The sequence below is a fragment of the Ascidia mentula genome, chromosome 5 (assembly GCF_947561715.1).
Source record: "Ascidia mentula chromosome 5, kaAscMent1.1, whole genome shotgun sequence".
Classification (NCBI taxonomy): Eukaryota; Metazoa; Chordata; class Ascidiacea; order Phlebobranchia; family Ascidiidae; genus Ascidia; species Ascidia mentula.
In genome coordinates, this window is record NC_138570.1 from 6903809 (window position 1) to 6928124 (window position 24316).

Genomic DNA, 24316 nt, shown 5'->3' on the forward strand with positions numbered 1-24316 from the left:
TCAAAGCTAGTTTTGTTCGCTTCTCTCTCTCTAGCCTCAAATCTACGCCTATCCTACCACACAAAACTCCTATCCCTGCGCGCTTGTTCTGGACCGCGGCGTGTTGCAAGATGCTCTCTCTCGTGACGATGCCTTTTTCTTTTCTCTTTCTGCGAGACAACGTCAATCACGGGTCCGCGTTGTCCAATCAGTGCTCTCGTTTATCCTACAGTTTGCTCCATATATGGACGACTGTGCTTGCTAATGCGGAACGCGCCGCCCTTACCGTTTTTAATAAATAGTGCCTGGGCCGGTCTTGTTCTTCAGTCGCTGCGGTAGTGGTCTAGCAGCAGTAGCTCTGAAAGAAGCTGGTCTGCGTCGGTTTAATTCATACATAATTTGTTGTATATTTTCCGAAAAGGTAAATTACGGCCAGTGCTGTGTTTCAAATTGTTACATTAAGGTTTTGTAGCAAATTTGTAAACGTAACCTAATTATTACTTGCTTATTAGCCCTCGCTCTGCTTGCCTACGAAGTGTGACGTCACTGCGTCTGGTTGGTATAAAAACTCACGCCAAAGCACGTTGTTCACCAATTGGCGCGTTTTGCCCTCCGCTCGCAAGCATGGCTCAGCTGACAGAATCCAACATTGAATTGCGCCAAGTTCGCCGGGTACAGTTCGGCATTCTCAGCCCCGATGAAATCGTACGTTTGAACATTTACTGGTCAGAGTTTCTTGAACAGCTAAACATGTTAAAATTGCACAGAAACGCATGTCAGTTACTGAAGGTGGTGTGCAATACCCAGAGGTTACCGAAGGTGGCCGCCCCAAACTCCTTGGTCTTATGGACCCACGACAAGGTGTTGTAGATCGAATGTCCAGGTATATTACAGAAGAGCACATTTGTAACGATAAATTATACCTTGCATGAAGTTTCTTACAAATGGCGTTCTTTTATCAGGTGTCAAACATGTGCTGGAAATATGACAGACTGTCCTGGGCATTTTGGCCATATTGAGCTTGCCAAACCTGTTTTTCATGTTGGATTTTTGACAAAGTCAATAAAAATAATGCGCTGTGTTTGTTTTTATTGTTCAAGATTACTTGTTGAAAAGGTAAGAACTTTATACAATATTGAGAAGTCTGCATAAAAATATGTGTGAAGTAAATCATTGAACATAAATATATTTGTGTTTCTGCTCCAATAAGATTACCCTGAACTAATGTGGGTTTTTGCTTAGTGACCATAGACGCATAAAAAATGTGCTTTGGATTTTTAACAGAGTAACCCTAAAATTCGACAAGTTATGGCCAAATCCAAAGGGCAACCCAGAAAACGACTTGCACATGTGTATGAGCTGTGCAAAGGAAAAAACATATGCGAAGGTGGTGAGGAAATGGACAACACATTTGACGTTCAGCAAAGAGATGAGGATGAGCCGAGAAAGTATGTCGAAGATAACAAGAAACAGTTATAATTAGATTTGTTCGCTTTTGTAATTTACTGTTTTATTTTTATCAAATGAAAGAGTTGGCCATGGTGGCTGTGGACGCTATCAACCCAAAATTCGTCGTATTGGTATGGAATTGATTGCAGAATGGAAGCATGTAAATGAAGACTCCCAGGAAAAGAAAATTACTGTTTCTGCAGAAAGAGTTCTTGAAATTTTCAAGGTTGCTTTAATTTAAATTGAGTTTGATGATTGAAATGGTCTGTGTGACTTCTGTAATTATTTTTCAGAGAATATCAGATGAGGAGTCTGAAATTCTTGGGATGGATCCAAGGTTTGCAAGACCCGAGTGGATGATTTGCACTGTATTTCCAGTCCCTCCTCTGTGTGTTAGACCATCTGTAGTCATGGGTGGCGGGAGTGCCAGAAGTCAGGTATAGATCGTAAACAAATTGCAAATCTACAAAAAAAACCTTACAAGTACAATTGGTGACTTTTTAGGACGATTTGACCCACAAATTGGCGGACATTATTAAAGCAAATCAGCAGCTTAGAAGAAATGAACAGAATGGAACTGCTGCTCACATCATAATGGAAGATGTCAAACTTTTGCAATATCATGTTGCCACTTTGACAGACAACGATATGCCCGGAGTGCCTAAGGTAAAGGCTATTTAAATAAAACTTTAAAAAAATATTAATTGTATCAATATTTAGCTATTGGTGCATTGCAGGCATTACAAAAATCTGGGCGTCCTTTGAAATCTATTAAACAAAGGTTAAAAGCCAAAGAGGGCAGAATTCGTGGAAACTTGATGGGAAAGCGTGTTGACTTTTCTGCCAGAACTGTTATCACGCCTGACCCAAACCTAAAAATTGACGAAGTAAGTCAATCTAATTAGTAGTATTATATTTTCCATTGTATTTGAGTTTTCAAGTGTTTAGGAGGCTAGCTACAACTTCTTTCCTAGGTTGGAGTTCCCCGCTCTATTGCTTGTAATTTGACCTACCCTGAAATTGTGACTCCATTCAATATTGACCGAATGCAAGAGCTTGTCAGAAGAGGCAACAACCAATATCCAGGAGCAAAATATATCATAAGAGACAGCGGTGACAGAATTGATTTGAGATACCACCCAAAACTCTCTGATCTTCACCTGCAAGTTGGATACAAGGTAGTTTCCCTAACAATATCATCATAGTGTTATATTATTTGGGGTTAATCAAAATTCATGTAAATTTAGGTGGAACGTCATTTGAAAGAGGGTGATGTCATTGTTTTCAACCGACAACCCACACTCCACAAAATGTCCATGATGGGGCACAAAGTCAGGGTTTTGCCCTGGTCCACTTTCAGGTACATATGTCTAATACCTATTTTGTCACCACACTTTTAATACAACTCGTTTTTTGCATATATTTCCAGGCTGAATTTATCTGTGACCACACCTTACAATGCTGATTTTGATGGTGATGAGATGAACCTTCATGTCCCTCAGTCAATGGAGACCAGAGCTGAGATTCTTGAGCTAGCTATGGTGAACAGGATGATCGTTACCCCCCAGAGCAATCGTCCTGTCATGGGAATTGTGCAAGATACCTTAACTGCAGTGCGAAAAATGACCAAAAGAGATTCTTTTATTGATAAGGTATAAATGCACTTTACCTCAAATCTTTTTTGGGGTAATTTACTTGGGACATCTTTTACAAAAGTTTCAAAATCTTAACAAACCTACATACTTTTGTAAAGGAAACGTTTATGAACTTACTAATGTTTATCAATGACTGGGATGGGACCATGCCCCAACCAGCGATCCTAAAACCCAAACCATTGTGGACGGGCAAGCAACTGTTCTCGCTCATCATTCCTCCTGGCATTAACTGCATCCGAACTCACAGTACACATCCAGATGGTGAAGATTCCGGACCCTACAAATACATATCTCCTGGTGACACGAGGGTGGGGACCTCAGCATGTTATATTTCTTTCTGGTTGTGGCTTTTCTATAGCTTGCTTTGTATCGATAAAGGTGTTAGTGGAGAATGGAGTGTTGCTGAGTGGCATTATCTGCAAAAAGTCTCTCGGTACTTCGTCTGGCTCACTTTGTCACGTTGTCGCTCTCGAAAAGTCTCCTGATGTTTGCAGGGAATTTTACATTAACATCCAGGTAAGACATAATCACAAAAAGTATTATTTTCAAGCAACAGACCACAAGCTATACTTTTTATTACCAGACATCAGTAAACAATTGGCTCATGGTGGAAGGGCATTCTATCGGTATTGGAGACACCATCGCCGATGCACAAACTTACCAAGACATTCAAAACCAAATTAGGAAAGCCAAGCAAGAGGTTATAGAGGTAAGTAAACTTACATTTATGGCCAAGCCCAAGAACTTCAATCTGAAATTAATTTCCTTTTTGACAGGTCATTGAAAAAGCTCATAAGGGAGACCTGCAGCCAACACCTGGAAACACTCTAAGACAAACGTTTGAAAATCAAGTGAACAGGTTTGTTCGAGTTCGTCACCTATCCTTGCCTTTTGTTTATTCGTTTGTGGTATTGCAATACAGGATACTTAACGACGCCAGGGACAAGACAGGTTCGTCCGCTCAAAAGAGTTTGTCCGATTTCAACAACTTCAAAGCCATGGTGGTGGCTGGATCGAAGGGATCGAAAATCAACATTTCGCAGGTTCTTTGATTCGTAGTTTGTTTGATCTACTGCCCACCAGTGACTCCCCAAAACGAACATTGCCCTTGTCACTCACAGGTCATTGCAGTTGTCGGCCAACAAAACGTCGAAGGAAAGCGAATTCCTTTCGGTTTTCGTCACCGCACTCTTCCGCATTTCATAAAAGTGAGTTCTCTTTGGATCTGCTGTGTGGCAGTCTTGTAACTGTTGCGTGTTCCAAAAGGACGATTATGGACCCGAAGCGAGAGGCTTCGTGGAAAACTCCTACCTTGCCGGCCTGACGCCCACCGAGTTCTATTTTCACGCTATGGGTGGAAGAGAAGGTCTTATTGACACTGCCGTAAAAACTGCCGAAACTGGTTCGCATTTTCCTCAATTATAAATACTCAAGTTAGGACAAGTGTTGGATGGGTGCTTGTTTTCAAGGTTACATTCAGCGGCGTCTTGTGAAAGCTATGGAAGCCGTAATGGTGCGTTACGACGGTACAGTACGACAGTGCAACGATTACATGATCCAGCTTTGTTACGGGGAAGATGGCTTGGCCGGTGAAAAAGTTGAATTCCAGAACCTTGCGACTCTCAAACCAAGCCACAAGACATTTGAAAAGGTGTTTTTGTCGAATCGAACACAAATCATTTTGTTTTGCATCATGAACTTTTTATAAACAAGAAATACAACAAGTAAAATGGAGGTTGAATTAGTAAACTACATTAAGTAAAAAGTACATGAGTATCAACAAAACCATTTCTTCAGTCGCCCATATTTTTTAGAAAGTCAAATATTAACCGTTTTCTTGTTCTATTTCTCGATTGCAGAAGTTCAAATTCGACTACGCGAAGGAGCGTTACATGCGCAGATGTTTGTCCGAGGACGTGGTTCGACAAATACAGACAGACGTGGCGATCCAACAGGAGCTCGAGGCCGAATTCGAACAACTCACCCAAGACAGAGATAACATCCGCGCCATTTTACCTTCGGGTGACAGTAAGGTGAAAATCATTAGCTTACCCGTCACATGCAATAAAACATATAAGCTAAACATGAAAAAATGCGTCAAAAGACAGCGATTCCAGCGGTATATATTATAACAGGTGGTGCTGCCCGTCAACTTGAGTCGTTTGATTTGGAACGCCCAGAATATTTTTCACATTGACTTACGCAGTCCGGCCAGCCTTAATCCCATTCGCGTGATTGAAGGCGTTCGTGATCTCAGCAAACGACTTGTGGTCGTGCCTGGCGAAGACAGACTGAGCAAAGAGGCACAAAGCAACGCCACATTGCTCTTTAACGCCCACTTGAGGTGAGGATTTTTCGCTGTCCTGTTCGATGCCCATCTGTTAACCTCTCTTTCTTGCGTAGGTCAACACTATGTTCGAGGCGAGTCGCCGACGAGTTCCGGTTATCCCAGGAAGCATTTGAATGGATTCTGGGCGAAGTTGAAACCAAATTTCAGCAGGCTCATGTCAGTTTAAAAGCATTCTAAAAATTACATTTTTTCCAACGTGCCTCAAATTCAAATTTGTATCACACGATCCAACCCATAAATTAGTAATGCATTCTCTTGTACTGCTTCTAAGTCTTTCAAATACGTAATAATCCTCACTGGACAGGCGCATCCTGGTGAAATGGTTGGAGCGTTGGCAGCGCAGTCTCTCGGCGAGCCGGCCACCCAGATGACCCTCAACACCTTCCATTACGCCGGTGTTTCGGCCAAAAACGTCACACTCGGTGTGCCCAGGTTAAAGGAATTGATCAACGTGTCCAAGAAGCCGAAAACACCCTCGCTTACCATTTACTTGGTCGGCCTTCCTACAAGGGACGCACAGCGTTGTAAGGTAAGGCGTTACCGCAGAATATTCAACAGAAGTTTCACACTATATATATATATTTTGTTGCATCGTTGTATAAAGAAAATAGTGTTGCTTGATCCTCTGCATATTCTTTGGCAGCTCTTCAAAACCAATATAGCCTTTAATACCTAACACACTCGTGTTTGCTTTCGTTTGGCAGGACGTGCTTTGTCGACTTGAACACGCGACGCTGCGCAAAGTGACCGCGAACACAGCGATTTACTACGACCCTGATCCCATGAATACCGTGATTGCCGAGGACCAGGATTTTGTCAACGTCTATTACGAAATGCCCGATTTCGACGTTGCACGAATATCCTCGTGGCTTCTTCGAATCGAGTTGGACCGGAAAAGGATGACTGGTGAGTATGCAGAGTAGTTGGCAGTGTGTACATGCTCAGCTGAGCTCGTCATATTTGTTAGCAAGATGGTAAATTCGGAAATGGTCGTGATCGAACCATTCTTATTTTCACACTCGAAACGGTGTAATTGAAATATATTTTCCTCGCAGACAAGAAACTAAGTATGGAGCAAATTGCCGAAAAGATCAGCGCCGGTTTTGGTGACGACCTCAACTGTATATTCAACGACGACAACGCCGAAAAACTGGTGTTGCGAATTCGAATAATGAACAGGTTAGCGGCAAGTCGCACTACATAACTATATGTTCCCAGCATAATCTTAAACTTCTACTCGCATTGTTCGTTGTAGCGAAGAGAGCAAAGTCGACGATGACGGGGAAGAGCAGTCTGATAAGATGGAGGATGACGTATTTTTGCGATACATCGAAGCCAACATGCTGACTGACATGACACTGCAGGGAATTCCACAAATCGCAAAGGTGGACTTTCATATATTTTGACTGTTTTTTTATAACCCCCGATTAACACACATGTAGAGTAGCTGTGAAGGAGTATGTGTAATAGCTTTTGATGCTCGAAGAAACTCTTACCAAATATTCACTGTAATGTCAGTTTTATGTTCCTGCTTCCGTTGCTACATGTTTCCGTAAAATGGTGCTTTGTATCGAGTAAACATAGCACCAATACCAAAGGTTTTTGCAGTGTTAAATATACGAGAACAGTTTACAAAGTATAACCCGCTAAACTGGTGCTGTTTTATCTTCAGGTTTACATGCATTTACCAAAAGAAGAGAACAAGAAACGTATTGTGATCACCAAAGACGGTGAATTCAACGCAGTGCAGGATTGGATTCTGGAAACCGATGGAACGGCGCTCATGAGAATCCTTTCAGAGCGAGATATTGACCCTGTGCGCACAACCTCCAATGACATATGCGAAATCTTTTCCGTGAGTATTCTATTTTATATATCTCCAATATCGAATTCTCAAAAATTATGACATAAACGATGATGTAGACGTCATCTATTTTCGGTTTATGTTGTGATTCTCTGAAACTATCATTTAACTACTGGGTGTCTCGTTGCAGGTGCTTGGTATAGAGGCTGTCCGAAAGGCCCTGGAAAAGGAAATCAACCACGTTATCTCTTTCGACGGTTCCTACGTCAACTACCGTCACTTGGCGCTTCTTTGTGACGTCATGACCGCCAAGGGCCACTTGATGGCAATCACTCGTCACGGCATCAACCGACAGGAGACAGGCGCCCTCATGCGGTGCTCCTTTGAGGAAACGGTCGATATTCTTTTGGAGGTGACAAGAGAAACCGGATTTTAACCGCGCTTTCATCTTTTTTGTGGACATACGAATATGATACATTATGTTGTATTTTTTTGTAGGCTGCCTCGTCTGCTGAAACTGATCACATGAGCGGTGTATCTGAAAACATCATGTTGGGCCAAATGATGCCTGGAGGTAGTGGTTGTTTCGGCCTTCTTCTCGATGCCGAAAAATGCAAGTACGCCATGGAGATTCCGACTAACATTGGCGGTATGGGAGGTAAGTCAATGCGTGGTAATAAGTTTCTTGCAGCCCTGCGAAAATTACTTGAAATATTATTTTTTCACAGGCACTGGAATGTTCTTCGGTTCAATGGCGTCTCCGAGCTCCATGTCGCCAAGCATGACGCCATGGAGTGGCGCCACCCCTGGCTTTGCGGGTTCCTACACACCTGGCGGCTTTGGTTCTGGCGCCACACCAAGTGCTGCAGCATTTTCACCAGCGCCCACAGAAGGCGCTGGTTTCTCGCCGGGCTATAGCCCCGCATGGAGTCCGGCACAATCCCCTGGACCGGCGAGTCCTGCGTCCCCGTACATTCCGTCACCGAGTCATTCGGGCCTTTCGCCAAGTTACTCGCCTGTGTCACCAGCTTACGAGCCGGGGACCCCGGGTACGCCCCAAAGCCCCAAGTACAGCCCCGGGTACGCACCAACGAGTCCAAACTACTCGCCGACATCACCGCGTTATTCGCCAACGAGTCCTGGTTACAGTCCGACCTCCCCCTCATACTCGCCAACCTCCCCGAGTTACAGTCCAACCTCTCCTTCGTACTCGCCAACGAGTCCCTCGTACTCGCCTACGAGCCCAAGCTACAGCCCAACTTCACCGAGTTATAGCCCTACGTCACCGAGTTATAGCCCGACGTCACCGAGTTACTCTCCCACGAGTCCCAGCTATTCTCCAACATCCCCGTCTTACTCGCCAACCAGCCCATCGTACTCGCCCACTTCCCCGAGTTACAGTCCAACATCTCCATCGTACTCGCCAACAAGTCCTTCTTATTCGCCAACAAGTCCCAGCTACAGCCCCACCAGTCCTTCCTACTCACCCACAAGCCCGTCATATTCACCCGCAAGTCCGAGTTACTCGCCCACTTCTCCGAGTTACAGTCCGGCTTCCCCAAGTTACTCACCTTCGAGTCCAAAATATTCCCCTGCAAGCCCATCATACAGCCCTGCCTCACCAGAGTACAGTCCATCAAGCCCCAAATATGCACCGTCCTCACCATCATACTCGCCTGCTTCTCCATCTTACAGCCCATCTTCACCGAGTTATTCGCCGTCGAGTCCAAAGTACTCGCCATCTAGCCCACAGTACACACCATCGAGTCCACAATACTCGCCTTCAAGTCCATCATATTCACCCTCAAGTCCCGGGTATTCACCAGCGTCGCCGGCTTACTCACCGTCGAGTCCGCAGAGTGATGGAACGAGCCCAGCTTATAGTGGCCAAGTGGGTTACTCACCGAGTAGCCCGAGTTACTCGCCGAGCAGTCCCGCATACTCACCAACAAGTCCATCTTACTCACCGGCAAGCCCACACTATGCTCCCACTAGTCCTGCTTACACACCTGGCGACATGACCCCTGCCAGCCCAGGATACAGTCCGAGTTCTCCTGGTGGTGATGGGCCGGCCAGTCCCTCTTACAGTCCTTCAAGTCCGTCATACAGTCCCGCAAGTCCAATGTATTCACCCACAAGCCCTGGTTACAGTCCCTCAAGTCCCGCATACAGTCCTTCGTCCCCCGGTTACACACCAAGCACACCTGGAGGAGGGATGCGTTACAATGCGCAAGAGGACAGCGATGAAGATTAGGCGGACCTGTGAATTGTCGGCGTTTAATTATTCCATTCTTTCACTGACTGCGCCGTGTTTTTCTAACGCTATGGTTGCACCTACGCCATTGGTTGTGGTATCTTGTTGGAAACGGAAATGCGGATTTTTGGCTTGTACAACGCGTCTTCGCTTTCCGCTTTAAAATGTTTAATAAAAATAAACGGTCGATCTCTGTGTTTATGTGCCTGTTCGGTGGGCTTGCAACAAAATTAATGCTTGATAAAACGTGCGTGCCTGGATACCTTGTCTTTAGCCTGAAGTGCACAGGACTCTTGAACACGACTAAGAAATCAAGTTACAGTTCATTTAATAGTTACACAATCCTGGAATCATTTATTTGCGCCACGAAATCAATGCACACAACACAAAACATTCTACGGCGACATGTATCTTTCATGTACAGACGCTGAACGAAAATAATCGAAATCCGCTCCAACGGCAACTGACAGTAATTTCTGAATGTTCCGTTCTTCGACCCCGCCATAACAATAGCCGTTGGCTTTATCGACCACCTTCAATACTTCCAGCATGCTCTCCTTTTCCTGAACATTCAAGGGTACGAAAGATACTAAGCTGTAATCTTCGATAACGCTGCATAACTTCCTGTAACATCAAAAATTTTACAATACGACCACACAAGGGTTGACATAATGTACAAATGCTAATTTACTCATTAAGTTTGTGATACTTCTGTGTAAAAGGATCTTTGTCATCAAGTTCTATAAGTTTGGCCAAATCCAGCACTTCTGTGTAGTATTCCAAGTGAAAGGGAAACCTGAATGCAACATATTAGCAATAACCAGCATTACAGTAATCCCAGCTTCTTGAAAATCCCCAAAAGGATTTTTCAGCCCCTGTTATTAGCTTCAAGGTACAATAAAGCCACTGTATGAAAAAAACTTACTGGGGGTGTTTGGTGACCCAGATGTAAGTTATAATGCGGACACAAGACAAAGCACATACCTAAGAATATTGGCAAAATTGTGCAATCCAACCAGAAAACATACTTACTTCCCATACTGTTCTGCAATGTCCATTTTTGACAACACATTAACATGTGGCATATTCATGTGGAGCATGGTTGCCAACGATGTGAGAAGAACAGAAACAAATTTGCTTGAATCAGAGCAATAATGTGCATCGACAAGATGAACTGCTGTCATACGCAGGTCACACTCCTTCCCACAAAGCTTCTCAATGACATTTCTCAGGGAGGCATGGTGAGTGTACAATTCAACTTGGCCAGGGCAGTCGAATATGAAATATCTGTGTTCAAACACATGAAATGCATACACAAAGAATAGTACAATACTTTTTTTAGGATTTGACACAAAACTGGCGAAGATTTTTTTAGTAAACTTACCTTCCTGAGAATTCTTGAAGTTTTTGCAACAACCATTCCTGGTTCATTTCAAGATATTCCATGCAGTAAAGCAAGGCACCATTGGGGCCAAGCACCAAGTTTTTCATTACATCATCAACCGTCACAAGATCATTAATATTAATATCACACTTGTAGGGAATAAAATCGTTTGCTGGATCCAAGTTTACTATACAGCATTCCCTCTTAATAGCATTCATAAATTGCTGCATGCCATGGCAGTATGTGGTTTTACCACTGCCCGGAGGCCCAATTACAACTTGTCCAAATGTAGTTTTTTCAAATAAGGGCATTTTTGTTTTTGTGTGAAGTCTATCTGGAATGCAGCACTTTGCCACGATGCTCAAAACTGCAGAACGAAAATCTGTTGCCAACAGTTTCAAAAGACTTTGTTTTCATGTCAGCATTGACTTGAATGTCTTTAAATTCCCCAGCCACCATAAGAATTCCACAGGATGATAAGAACAACCCAAGAACAGATTGGACAACTATCTATAATTGCACAAGCAGTGCGCAAAGATTAAAACAAATTTACAGGAATCGAAGGAACACTCATTTACTTGCATGGCTTTTAAAACATTTATTTTTAAAGGCATATTTTGCATTATCTTTATAAATTTAATCAAAAGGTCATCCTTACATACTTATCAAATTAGAAAAAAATTTCACATCCAGTTTCATCAAAAAAAACACACAGAAACAAAATGTAATGCTTCATATGTAAACAAATTTGGTAAGTTTATGAAATCATTGATTGTTGAGAAAAAACTCCACGATATTACAAAATTACTAAAATCTGGATATTTACTGTAGGCCTATATGAATTAATGTGTATATACTTACATCAACTGGCAAGGAATAAAACTCCTGTTCTGTCAATCGCACAAAAGACCGATCTGCAAGGTTGAAGGTATAGTTTATATATTTACATTCGTATTTACAAAACGGCTAAAACCTTACGTTGGGCTGCAGATATTCCAGCATGAACAATACACGAAAGACCAAGAAACAATATTATTTTCCTAAACAATTGCTTCATTGTATAACAATACACAACACATTCTACAAAAACACGAAAAAATCTTTATTGAAAGCTTTATTAATAAAATTTTACCACTTCAGATACCGTCGTGATATTGAATTGAGTGAGCTGAGCTGCAACGCTTACTTTTACTCTACTCATGCTTCATGTTTTGTCGGATACTCGATTGGACTTTTTACGGTAACTTAATTTACGCAAGACGAGGTTCCGAAAGTAGGTTTAACTGCAGATTGTTTGAACTGTTTGGGTCGATTGTTACTTTTGTAGGACTAAAATTTAAAGTAAAATCATAGCCTTGAAATTAAAACAGAAAGCAGTAAAGGGGGTAACTGTAATTACCAAAGGTAAACAGAAACCGGAGTATATGGAACCGGAGTTTGTTTATTCCAGCCGAAGCTCAGTTGAACAGAAAAGATTTGTCCGCACCATGAGTTTAATGAGTTAAAATTTAACGAGAGACAGAATCATACAGGAATAGGGGTCGAATTGAAGTTTGTTTGGTCGTAGCTGGACTAAAGTTCTCAGGCCCCACGAGAGGGGGTGCGGCACACCGGGTATGCAAAACTAGGGGGCCTATGAATAACAAAAGGGTCCCACAAACACTATATAGAGCATTTACCGTGTGCTAGAACGCAAACTTAATGGCAAACACAAAGTTTGCGCCAGACACCAAGGTAATTTGTTGCACCACGAATAAACCAACACTGGAGCAAAAATTACATGATTAGCGTGTAACTGTGGACAGAAGAGTTATCTCCTCGTTTCAGCGCACGTGGAATGGAGATAGGTTTAAAGCAAGTTGTTTGTTTGACGAAAAGAGACAAATAAATATATTGAATGTGAATTTTCTTCAAAGACATACAAAAGAGATTTGCAATGCATGTTGAACCTTTTCTCATTTACGATGAAACTATTCTGTTTTCTAGCTTGTACGTTGGACCTCTATGGTGGCCCATCGCTATCACACACATTTTAACAAAAAAATATCAAATGCGTATTTTGTTTTGCATTATGACTTTATTTTTAATTACGTTTTTAAAAGCGATAATAAATTGAAATGGAAAACGCATTTTTAAAATTAACTTCGTTTTAAAACAGATTTCAAACTTGACTTTGAGATGTATTTTGAATAGAACTTTCAAATAAATTTTTAATATCACTTTCAATTTTAGTTTGGAAATCAATTTTACATTTCATTTTCAATTTTATTTTAAAAATAGTTTTAAAATCTATTTCGAAAACCATTTTCATTTTCATTTTGAATTTCATTTGAAATATGCGATTTTTTAAATCCCCACGTAGCCCAGCGCTATCAATCCCATACACATACAATAGCCATTGGCCCAGCGCTATCAAATTTAATAGAAATCATACAACGTTCTAAACAAACTTCGTAATTAGTGCTGCAATAAAGTAAAGTGTTGTTTGGTTGCAGACGATGTATTTATTTGTTCCACGTCGTTCTGTTGTACTTGTTTGTGCCATGCGAGGCTGAATTAAAACTAGACAACAATCTTCTTTATAATTCCAAAAAGTTGCGCCAATTTTTGGGAACGAGATTGCATTGACAGCCTGCGATGCCAACAATAGGTTTTTGGGGGACTGGAGGATATAATGGTCCAACGTTTATCTTTAACACCGTGTGGAAGAATAAAAACAATTAAACTAATGCAAGTTTAATGCACCGCTGCGCTCGGATCTTGAACTTGATTTTAAGTTTCTTGGTCTTATTTTGGCATTTTTTGCAAATTTTCTTATGATGTCATATTTTTGCAGCTTTGTAGAATTGATGGTCTAGTCACATCCAGGTGCAAAAGTTATAATGTGGCAACAGAGTAGTGATTTAAAAGCTATGTTACAAAATTTTTTTGCAAAAAACATGAAGCGAAAAGAAATTTTGCAGTTGGTGAAGAAAAGGTTTTCTGAATATTCTTGGAGTGTTGCAACTCTAGACCGAAGACTTCGCTATTTTGATATTACATACATAAGATACGACACTTCTTTGAATGAAGTTTGTGCTGCTGTTGATAAAGAGTTACAGGGACCTGGAAAACTGTTAGGTTATCGAGCAATGAATCAAAAGCTACGGTGTAAACATAAAATTTTTGTGCCAAGGCATTTAGTTCAGAAAGTGTTGCAAGAAAAAGACCCTGAGGGTGTTGCTAGTCGAAATGTAAGACAGAAAATTAAAAAACCCAAACAACTGTTTGCTTGTAGTGGCCCTCTTCAACTTGTATCATTGGATGGGCACGACAAGTTGTGTGGATATCAAAACTACACTTTTCCGCTGGGCATATATGGTGCAATAGATACATTTTCACGTAAAGTGTTATTTCTCTTTGTCACTCACTCAAATTCCAACCCTCAGATTATCGGAAAGAAATATTTGGAGCACATATATGAAACTCAAACAATGGCAAAGTTTTTAAGACTGGATAGAGGAACTGAAACAGGAAAAATGGCAACAATACATACATATCTCAGGAATAAACATGGAGATTTAGAAGATCCGACAGAGAGTGTTATATATGGTCCTTCTAACACAAATAAAATTGAGCGCTGGTGGAGGGAGCTGCATGAAAGATTAGAGCTTTTTTTCAAAGCACAACTTAGATCATTAATAACAAATGGAAAGTATGATCCACATTGTCTAACTGACCGTCAGCTACTGTGTTATATTTACAAACCTATTGTACAACGTGAATGTGATATTTTTGTGGCAAATTGGAACAGTCATCGCATACGCCATCAAAACAATATTCTTTTACCTACTGGTGTACCTGAACATATTTTTGAATGTCCTGAATTTTATGGCACAACTTGTAAAGGTCTTACAGTTAATGACTGTGACCTTAAAGAAGTTGCTGAAATATCTGGTGTTTTACATGCCCAGGAGGAATGGTTAAGCACCAGTATAAAAGATAAATGTTTACAGCTTGTTCCCAATCCTGAATTAATTTCTTGTGGAGATGCTGACAGCATCTATTGTTTTTTACGGCAAAATTTTTCTGCATAACTGGAAACAATAAAAACAAATGTATCATGTTTGCTTTTGTAATAGCAGAATTGAAACAAATTACAGAGTCACATAAAAGTAACAAAAACATGCTTTAGGTATTATTTAGATTTAGTTGAGGAAGACACATCATAACACAAAATTTGTTGCAAATGTGACTCTCAATAAATGTATCAATAGCAACACTTGACAAATTGCCTGCACAAAAAAACACTTCTGCATTTTCATCCAAGAGATGTGTTGTAGCAATTTCGGGATCAAATAATGTGTGGTTCACTCCTTGAATGTCGAGCAACATCATTTTCTTTTCAGAAAATATGTAACTAAAGTGCACCAGACATTCACATTTTTGCTGTAGAACATTGTTGGTTAATTTACAGCATGAACCATCATTGTTTACATATTTCACGAATTCACCAGAATAATAGTTTTCCACAGTAGCAGGGCTTTCATTGTATTTGCAAAAAAATACATCATCATACTTCAAATGTTCTCCAAATTCAATGGGCACTTTTTCAGAGAACTTTTCTGTCAAACTTTTTGCCACTGTGTGCATTTGAACTTGCTTTCTGCAGTGGTCTTCCATAGAAATGTGTAAATCTTCCTGGATGGTGGAAGCAGCACTTTCATCGTACAGTTTTACTACAAGTTTATCTTTTGGGGGAACCTGATTTGCCATAAATGCCTTGCGGAAGGCACCACTAGCAAAGCTGGTGCATGATACTTGCAAAAGTAAGTTGGCTTTACTTTTCCATGCACAATCATCTAGAACAAACTGCTCTAAGTCCACAGAAACAGACCTCACTTCATGTTTTATTAACTTTCCAGCCTTTAAAAGGGTGCTTATGGAGATAGACTTTTGTACAGGCTGAGGTGGTTTCTCCTCAACAAGGTTTTTCCTGTCACGCCCTACTGGCTCCATAAATCTAACGTAGTAAAACTTTTTGCCCTTTATTTGTTCATATCTGGAACAAGAAGGTCCTCTGTCCGATGCAAGTACATCACAAGAGCCAGGCGGTGCTTGGTAATAAGACTCACAAGCTAATTTTATGTTTTCTAAATTTACTTCTTCGTAAGAGAAGGGAACAAAATCCCTTGTGTCCAAAGGTTCAAATTTTTTTATTCTTCCTGATGGTGTCGAAGATAACCGTTGGACCATTATATCCTCTGGAACAGCCTTAGTTTGTTTTCTGCGTTTCATTCCGACCCTTTTTTCGAAATCTTCCCACGTTTCCTTGACTCGTTTCATCTCGAATAGGGTTTACGTTTACGTCTTATGCAACTGTAGTATGAATATACTACGCAATCTCGTTCCCAAAAACTGACGCAACTTTTTGGAATTATAAAGAAGATTGTTGTCTAGTTTTAATTCAGCCTCGCATGACACAAACAAGTACAACAGAACGACGTGGAACAAATAAATACATCGTCTGCAACCAAACAACACTTTACTTTATTGCAGCACTAATTACGAAGTTTGTTTAGAACGTTGTATGATTTCTATTAAATTTGATAGCGCTGGGCCAATGGCTATTGTATGTGTATGGGATTGATAGCGCTGGGCTACGTGGGGATTTAAAAAATCGCATATTTCAAATGAAAATGAAATTCAAAATGAAAATGAAAATGGTTTTCGAAATAGATTTTAAAACTATTTTTAAAATAAAATTGAAAATGAAATGTAAAATTGATTTCCAAACTAAAATTGAAAGTGATATTAAAAATTTATTTGAAAGTTCTATTCAAAATACATCTCAAAGTCAAGTTTGAAATCTGTTTTAAAACGAAGTTAATTTTAAAAATGCGTTTTCCATTTCAATTTATTATCGCTTTTAAAAACGTAATTAAAAATAAAGTCATAATGCAAAACAAAATACGCATTTGATATTTTTTTGTTAAAATGTGTGTGATAGCGATGGGCCACCATAGACCTCTTATGTATTCGTGTTGAGGTTAATTCATGACACACTTTTAGGTCATTGCATAATGAATATTTGTTTAATTCATTGACTTCGATTGCGCAACAGGTGTTGTCGTCGCAAGAAACTATTTTCTATGAAGGGAAAACTCCCGAGTTGCGACACAGACTGAAAGAAAAGTTTGCAAAATTTCTAAAAGCGATATATAAAAGCGTCAAACTCATAATGGCCTGGTCATTTAGCACAGCTTGTTTGAAATTATGATTTTGAAGCAATAAGATTCATTTGTGTTACTTTCACACAAGTTGTTTGGTTAACCATTGCTGTTTAATATAATATATGGCATTGGCAGTGCAATTACTGTTTTGCAGGAAAGAATATTTAATGATCAGGAAATTTGTTATTTGGTTGACTTTCAGGCCGAGAAAATTTAGAACTTCAACTGGTTTAGGGCATCCAATATTTAGCATGGACATGGATGACATAGAAGACAGTCAAGCATGCAACTTTGGCAAAACTCAAAAATCAGATGAAGATGACATTCCATCAACTTCTCAATCAGCTAAAGGATCAAAAATTACACTTGCTGCAAAGTTTGATACGCCTTTTACCAAGTCATCACAAAACAAAATATCACAGCCCACTCAGGAAAATCCATCTAACAATAAAAAGAAGCCACCCATGAGAACAGCCTCGGATGTAATCAACAGGTAAAAATAAAAAATTATGTGCAGGAAAAGGCATGCGGTGAATATGTTATAAACAATATGACTATGTTTTATTACCAGAATTAAGCACGATGACTCACTATCACCAGAAGATTTTTGTGTGGGATACGAGGATCGATTTGTTGGATTGATTGAAAAGTCTTTTGCTGAGTTTGATTGGGACACAAATATTGCTGGCAGCGGTCCAGACATATTCTGTATTCCACAGCATCGCATTCAGTATTTTAAAAGACATAACGTGTTAGTTTGGGACAAAAAAACAAGACTTGACAATGTGTTTGGATCTACTGCTGGTTGTGTCAAAATCAGTGACAGTAACACTGTTATACAAGCCAGTGATGAATCACCCAAAGATGACATCTCTGGCAAACAAAATTTGGATGATTCTATGGATGATGGACATGTTTGTGATACAGGTTAATTGATGTTCTTATCAGCACCCTTAAATTGTCTCCAACTCAAGTTTTACTTTAGATTCAAGCAGGCCAAATTACTTTATTGGTATGGTTATTGATAGTCCTAGCGTAATTGCAAGTGTAACAGCTTTTCAAAAAAAACTGCAAAATATGGCGAAAGAACAAAATGAGTATGGTGCAATCAAAAGAGCTTGTGTGCCAACTAGAAAGTTGCACATCACTTTATGTGTTTGTAAACTTGATGCAAAGGATTTGCCCACAGTTATCCAGGTTTTTGTTTCTCAACTTGTGTGTTTTTTAAATGAATTCTCAGCCCAACCAATTCTGTTTTGTTAGGCCACGAGGTTGATGTTTGCAGAATCACCTGCAATACATGTTGAGTTCAGAGCAATTAAGAAATTTGGTGAAAATGTTGTATATGCAGTTCCACACAGTTCTCAGCTTTATCAGTATGGCATCTCTTTGCAAAAAAAGCTTGGTGAGATTGGAATCAACATGCAAGGTAAGCTCCAATTACTGAATCTTACATTAAAAAAACTACCAGTCACTCATCTCGTTTCCAGCGAACTTTCAGCCATACAAGCCTCACTTGACTTTGATGAAATGCAGGGGTGAACTACCACAACCCATCACACAAATTTTAGAAAGCAAAGATTTCTCAAAATGGGTTTTTAAAGATCAGGTTCTAAATAGAATTGTTTTGTGCAAGATTCGGTCAACAGCCCCAGGTGGATTTTATGAGACTTTGGCAACATTTCCTTTGGTATGTTTGATGGAAAGTTTCTCACTGATATGTAAAACTACCTGTGCGATTTTTTTCTGGTTTCTGTTGTCATATGGGTGTTTGATATTACCTTGATTTTATTGTAGAATGACCAAGAAGAAATTTACAGACCATTTAACAACAAACCTGGTATGTTAGTTTTTAATATTTCATTTATTCCAAATTGCGCCATATCTTATTTCTGTCCCCAAATCATTTCACAGGCAAGACCAGAAAAAGGCATCGAATTCATGAGAAGAAAAGATCAAATTCATCAAACCACAGGTAAACAAGTGCATTGATTAAAATTTGCTTGATTATTTTAATTGTTCTGTTACCAACCATGACCTAATAAATCTTGCAGTCATAAAAGTGAGCACAGAGATGTTTCGATAGGAAAAGGATTGGCAGCAGTTCTTCGTCACAACAAATTTGGATTTGAAGTTGACTCGGGTATTTTGTATTTGTTATTGAAATGAAAGGAGTATGTGCATACTTTATTGTGTAATTTCCCCACTGGAAAGTCTAATTTAAGTATATTTGTCCACAAAAAGTACTGCATATTAATAAAATGTAAAACCTTTTAAAACAACACTGTGTCTTAAAGTGTTTGTATTGTGCCATTGTGTTGGTCGCTGTCACCGAATGTATTGAAAAACATGCTCTTAGTTTAGTACAAAAATGTACTGAAAACTTCATACATTTTTATTGACAATGAATTTTTTTAGTCAACGAAAAAATCAACCAACATAAAAGTCTAAACCAAAAGGACACTTTTGCAGCTGGATTTGTGGAAGTAAAAGAAATTCTTAAACACCAGTATTTCTACGAATCCTTACGTGTCACCAAAGAAGATATTCATAGAGTTGTTGCAACGAACGACAAGCGTCGATTCGAAATCGTGGCGAATGATTCTGGCTGCGAGTTGATACGAGCAACGCAGGGACATTCTGTGGAGGTGGGCGCCGTATTTTGGCTTTTCAGTCGGTGAAATCGGCCTTTAACTTGTTATAAACGCACATCTGGTTAAAGGTTGAAGATCTTGACTTGCAAGAAATTACCGATCCTTCGGAATATCCTAACGTGGTGCACGGAACTTTCTGGAAATTTTGGCAACAGATTTTACACCAAGGACTTCACAGACGAAAGGTAGAAAAGCAGTGGAACTTATTCGCTGTAGAATTTACTTCTGTGTTTTCCGGTGCCTTTCACACCCTTTCTACAGTTCAGTAGTGTCGTTTCGCACCGGAAACTTACCGGTAGTTATGTGAATTAACGTATGTTCGTTATGTGATGCAGATTTGAAACATTTTTTTTTCCTTTTTTGAATTATTGATTAGAACTAAAATTGGAGCTTTGGTTTTCTTTAAGATTAGAATTAGCGAAATTGTGAAACAATTCGCCAAACCAGAGAGAGAATTGTCTAGTTGTCCAGATCTGATGCCATGTCCCAAACACTTCCTTGAACACACAGTGTGCTGTATGACTGCGGTCACGTGATACCGGTATATTCTAAATAAAAACACCACCGCATATTCCCAATCATTTCCGTCCATTGATATATTCCAATTTGTTAACAGCGTGATTGAACATGCCAAGAAATTGTATAAAATCCGGTTTCAAGTTTACGTCGGCTGTGGTAAACAACAGGTAGCAACAACAATTTTACTGTTTCGCAGAGAATTCATATCCACATGACTACCGCTGAACCAACCGACAAAAACACGGTGATAAGTGGCATGAGGAAAAGTTGTAATGTTTTCGTTTACGTGGATATCGCCGCTGCGATGGCAGGTGGGTTCTTGCCGCGAATAACCCGTGTTTTGTCATAATTATGTTGATGTGTAAACAGATGGATTACGTTTCTTTCTATCGACGAATGGGGTGATATTGTCACCCGGAGATGACATGGGTTACATCGCGCCGAGATACTTTTCCAAAGTTACGGGAACGAGCAAGACTCATAGTACGTATAGATTGTATTGCCGAATTGGGGATGCACCTTAATAACATTTTTGAATAAACTCACCAAATTAATTTTTCATTGAAACTATAAACTATTGTGAAAGGCAAACACAGTTTTTCGTTGAAATAACAATCAAATCCACAGGTTTGTAAAGGTTGTATGTTTGGAAATTAGGTAATTAAACACATACACAAGAAGAAATTCTGCAACCTACTACTCTGATCAAACGTGTGGTTTAGGAATTGAATTGCTAAACAACACTCAGTCGGGTGAAATCTTGAATGCGAATGATTTTAAAGCAACATCAGATCACGCAAAAACGGTAGAAGCTGACGAAACGAAACTGGATTCGGTGCCTCTACATGGTGACTTTCCAGAGAAAACTTGGAACAGCTCTTCGAGTGAAAACGACGATGAAGTCGAACCTGATGATCCGGTGAACCAGGACTGTGAAGTTTCGGCGGAAACTTGGGAGAACCCAACTAACGACACTGACGATGTGGTCGAACCTGATGATCGGGTGAACCAGGACTGTGAAGTTTCGGCGGAAACTTGGGAGAACCCCTCAAACGAAAATGAAGGTGAGACAAAACCGCATTCTGCTGATCAATTTGCCGAAGACGAAACATCCTCAAGGTCGGAACAGACGAGCCCTGACCTTGTGCAACCTCATCTGTAAACGTCCACGTGTGCGAGGTGGAAATAGGTTTTGACCAATCCTAAAACTGTCACTTTTGTTAAATGCAATCACTGACTCCAAATGGCTTCATTTTGATTAGAGTCCGTGGTATTGTTTGTTCATTTTTACCCACTGTGGTTTATGTAAGTTCATGTGTATATTGTTTAAATTTTTGTGTTAATATCCTCTATTGCTTTACAGTGATTGTTGTGGTCCTAGTTGCGCAAAATAGACGCTTGCTTTGTTCGGGATAGCAATATCAATGGGTTTGAAATGTTTCTTTTAAACGTGTGCACGCATATTTCTATGGCAACATTGATTTTTAGTTGATTTTATCAGATATAATTTATTTAAAATTCTGCTTTTGACCAAACCCAAATTAAAGGTTTTCTGTGTGTATTAAATTTTGTATTATGTCCGCGTGACGATTTCTTGATTTTACGGGGTTTCGCGATGTGTCACTTAAAGCGACATCGTTTACCCTTCTCTCTGCTTTAATTGTCCCAGTTTACTGCATAAAAAACTCAAATATCGCAAACGGCAACACCGCGATCACGCACATGAAAGAAGATTACAAACTGTTGCCTTTGTAAAATAGAATAAACAATTAACGAAGAGGTGTGGGTACAGTTGACTTCTATGGTTACGAATGAAGTATTGTTACAGCTATGTTGCTTACCTTATATAAGTCCAACATGTGTAATTATAATCAATACCTCATCGGATATCATGCCAGATATGATTGACGTAACGAAAGTATGACGATTCTTCTTTTGCTTCCAAAGCGTATATCACTGACATACGATGTAAGGTACAGCATCTATACATTAGTAAATTAATCCTTTTTTTGGCTAGAGTACACGGAGAAGACGTACAGAAACCAGCGTCCGAAGTGAAATAAGTTCGTATATTTTATCAAAAACAGATTTGAAAAACTCCGACCTCAATAAATATTTTTTAAATATAGGTACTTGGAGTTAAAGGCAGAGTTTGCAAGTATCGTCATGGCCCCTTGTTAGTAGGGATGGTGGCTTGGTAATTTAATTTAATTTATTTTATTAAGCTGTAGAGCCGAAAGAATACTGTTTTATCGCTTTCGAGTAATACCACAACGGAAAGTAATTTGTAGGTAAAAAAATCCTGTGCCGAAAGCCTCCATGCGAATATATTTTAAGGTTGCTGTGCTTTATGGCACATGTGCCACACATGTCAGTATTTACAGCTTTGTGTTTAATTAATTGGTCGATATGATGAGCAAACTTCATTTGCGTAAGAGTTGATGACGTCAAACTGCCGATATTCGTGCAAAGTTTCAGAGTCGCGGTGTACGAAGTAGCTGAGATAATATGCTAAAACTACAACAGAGTAGAGTCGAATTATGAATTCGTTGCATACTCGTACCGCCACATGTAGCCATGTTGGGCTTAAGACTCCAGTGGATTATGCCAATTCATTTGCAAAATGTAGACATATAAGACTCTACTTTTATTTAGAGTTGTAACATGGATAATTTATTTTACCAAAGCATTCAAGCCACATTAAAGAGCTGGACAGCATTACAAGTAAGTTGGAACATTACATTTTGTTATTTGTTTTATCAACAATGACTGTAAGCAACAGTAAAACATATTTTTCAATCATTTTTTATGTTTTTGTTACAGTAGCATTACCTTATTCTAATATGTATCCAAGGTTTACCAAATATTTTACACCAAAGCATGGTATACACATCCTCACCATAAATAATACTTTGAAACATGAATTAATGTAATGGTATTGTTCACATTTCAGCTGGCTGTAAGCAAAGGATTTGGCGGACCTCACAGTTTGGAAAAAGCGCAATGGCTAGTTGAAGTTATTCAAACATTTTTCAAAGAAAATGGTAAAATGTACACTTTGACTTGTAATTTTTAAAACTAGATTTTTTTTGTTGCCTGGTTTTTGCCAGTGCCCATGAACTTTCTTTTCTTATTACTTCTTTATTTACATTCGAGTCCATAATGTTACTTTATTTTAATAAGCTTTTCCCATTATAGATGACATTGAGCCATACGAACTCGAGGAGTTTCTGGAAGAAATTATGTCCACGGAGTTCAGCTTAATTGCTGAAGACGACAGCATTAAAGATATTTCTGTTGAAATTTGCAATTTGTTTAAGCTTTGTTTACAAGGAAAAACAGAAGAGGTGAAGGAAAAGATAAAAAACCTACAATGCGTCAACCTTGGTGATTGTATGGCATCAGCTATAAAGGTATGTTGTGATTAAACACCACAAACTTATATCTTTGACGTTGTTTTTATTCAATTCTATTTTCAGGATGAGCAAGGACAAAACTTGGGTGATGGAGAGGGGAATGTCATTGATAAATTAACTTTATCTTGTGATCAGCAAACAAGCAAACCAGATACACCACCAGATCCTGAAGGCTGGGTAGAGGTTAAATCAAGAAAGAAAAAAAGATAATAAGTTTTCTGTCCCAGTGAATAAGGTTGATAAATGCATGGAAAATGAAGGCCACAAGAGAAAAGAGAAGGCACTGTTGCTTGTAGTTCTTCTGTTATGCTATTTGTGAGGTGCCACAGTAAAATTGAGTGCATTTTTCGGTGACAAAAAGTGGTTTCTGTCTAAGTGACTTTGGAAAAACATTATTTGGTTTCATAGAAATAAATTGTGGAAAATTTTTTGTTGATTCGGTACAGAGAGAAACAAGTTCCCATGATGTATTAACTGTACATACAGTGGCTATAATGCTTGTGTAGCAGTTGCAACCAACATACATGCATGTTCCCTGACTTAATTGGCCAAAAGGCGAACGGAATGACGGTTGTAGATGGAGTTCAACTTTTCTGCATAACTCCCACAGCATTCGGCATCTGACTTGTCGACTAATCTT

The 24316-nt window shown here is 39.5% G+C and overlaps 6 protein-coding genes across 6 annotated transcripts; 4 read left to right on the forward strand and 2 right to left on the reverse strand.

Annotated features, from left to right (window-relative positions):
- The first annotated feature begins 311 nt into the window (after positions 1-311).
- Positions 312-9680, forward strand: LOC145903768 (DNA-directed RNA polymerase II subunit RPB1-like). Its single transcript, XM_082991905.1, has 31 exons — positions 312-400; positions 492-684; positions 747-862; positions 942-1095; positions 1264-1427; positions 1510-1654; positions 1722-1865; positions 1933-2094; positions 2166-2315; positions 2403-2606; positions 2676-2788; positions 2858-3080; positions 3182-3391; positions 3462-3599; positions 3667-3792; positions 3860-3942; positions 4006-4126; positions 4205-4291; positions 4350-4485; positions 4553-4734; positions 4943-5116; positions 5219-5427; positions 5487-5589; positions 5738-5962; positions 6138-6339; positions 6489-6612; positions 6689-6818; positions 7106-7288; positions 7428-7649; positions 7736-7895; positions 7966-9680. Exons 2-31 carry the CDS (start codon positions 604-606, stop codon positions 9489-9491), a joined length of 5997 nt encoding a protein of 1998 aa, XP_082848031.1. The 5' UTR covers positions 312-400; positions 492-603; the 3' UTR covers positions 9492-9680.
- A 147-nt stretch (positions 9681-9827) lies between these two features.
- LOC145903769 (GPN-loop GTPase 2-like) lies at positions 9828-11186 on the reverse strand. The gene is made up of 4 exons (XM_082991906.1): positions 10876-11186; positions 10524-10778; positions 10183-10287; positions 9828-10115 (listed from the first exon to the last, which is right to left on the reverse strand). The coding sequence occupies exons 1-4, from the start codon at positions 11184-11186 to the stop codon at positions 9887-9889; spliced, it is 900 nt and encodes a 299-aa protein (XP_082848032.1). The 3' UTR covers positions 9828-9886.
- Positions 11187-11205: 19 nt separating this feature from the next.
- Positions 11206-11951, reverse strand: LOC145903770 (ER membrane protein complex subunit 5-like). Its single transcript, XM_082991908.1, has 3 exons — positions 11854-11951; positions 11737-11789; positions 11206-11385 (listed from the first exon to the last, which is right to left on the reverse strand). Exons 1-3 carry the CDS (start codon positions 11930-11932, stop codon positions 11206-11208), a joined length of 312 nt encoding a protein of 103 aa, XP_082848034.1. The 5' UTR covers positions 11933-11951.
- Positions 11952-13757: 1806 nt separating this feature from the next.
- Positions 13758-14951, forward strand: LOC145902795 (uncharacterized). The gene has a single exon (XM_082990894.1). The coding sequence runs from the start codon at positions 13758-13760 to the stop codon at positions 14949-14951; it is 1194 nt and encodes a 397-aa protein (XP_082847020.1).
- A 2295-nt stretch (positions 14952-17246) lies between these two features.
- LOC145902257 (uncharacterized) lies at positions 17247-21842 on the forward strand. Its single transcript, XM_082990156.1, has 13 exons — positions 17247-17580; positions 17659-18014; positions 18073-18284; positions 18351-18516; positions 18578-18777; positions 18885-18927; positions 19002-19062; positions 19142-19230; positions 19560-19735; positions 19810-19926; positions 20457-20571; positions 20630-20743; positions 20983-21842. Exons 1-13 carry the CDS (start codon positions 17255-17257, stop codon positions 21420-21422), a joined length of 2415 nt encoding a protein of 804 aa, XP_082846282.1. The 5' UTR covers positions 17247-17254; the 3' UTR covers positions 21423-21842.
- Positions 21843-22720: 878 nt separating this feature from the next.
- Positions 22721-24046, forward strand: LOC145903502 (pre-rRNA-processing protein TSR2 homolog). The gene is made up of 4 exons (XM_082991588.1): positions 22721-22984; positions 23214-23304; positions 23459-23673; positions 23740-24046. Exons 1-4 carry the CDS (start codon positions 22925-22927, stop codon positions 23884-23886), a joined length of 513 nt encoding a protein of 170 aa, XP_082847714.1. The 5' UTR covers positions 22721-22924; the 3' UTR covers positions 23887-24046.
- The last annotated feature ends 270 nt before the right edge of the window (positions 24047-24316 follow it).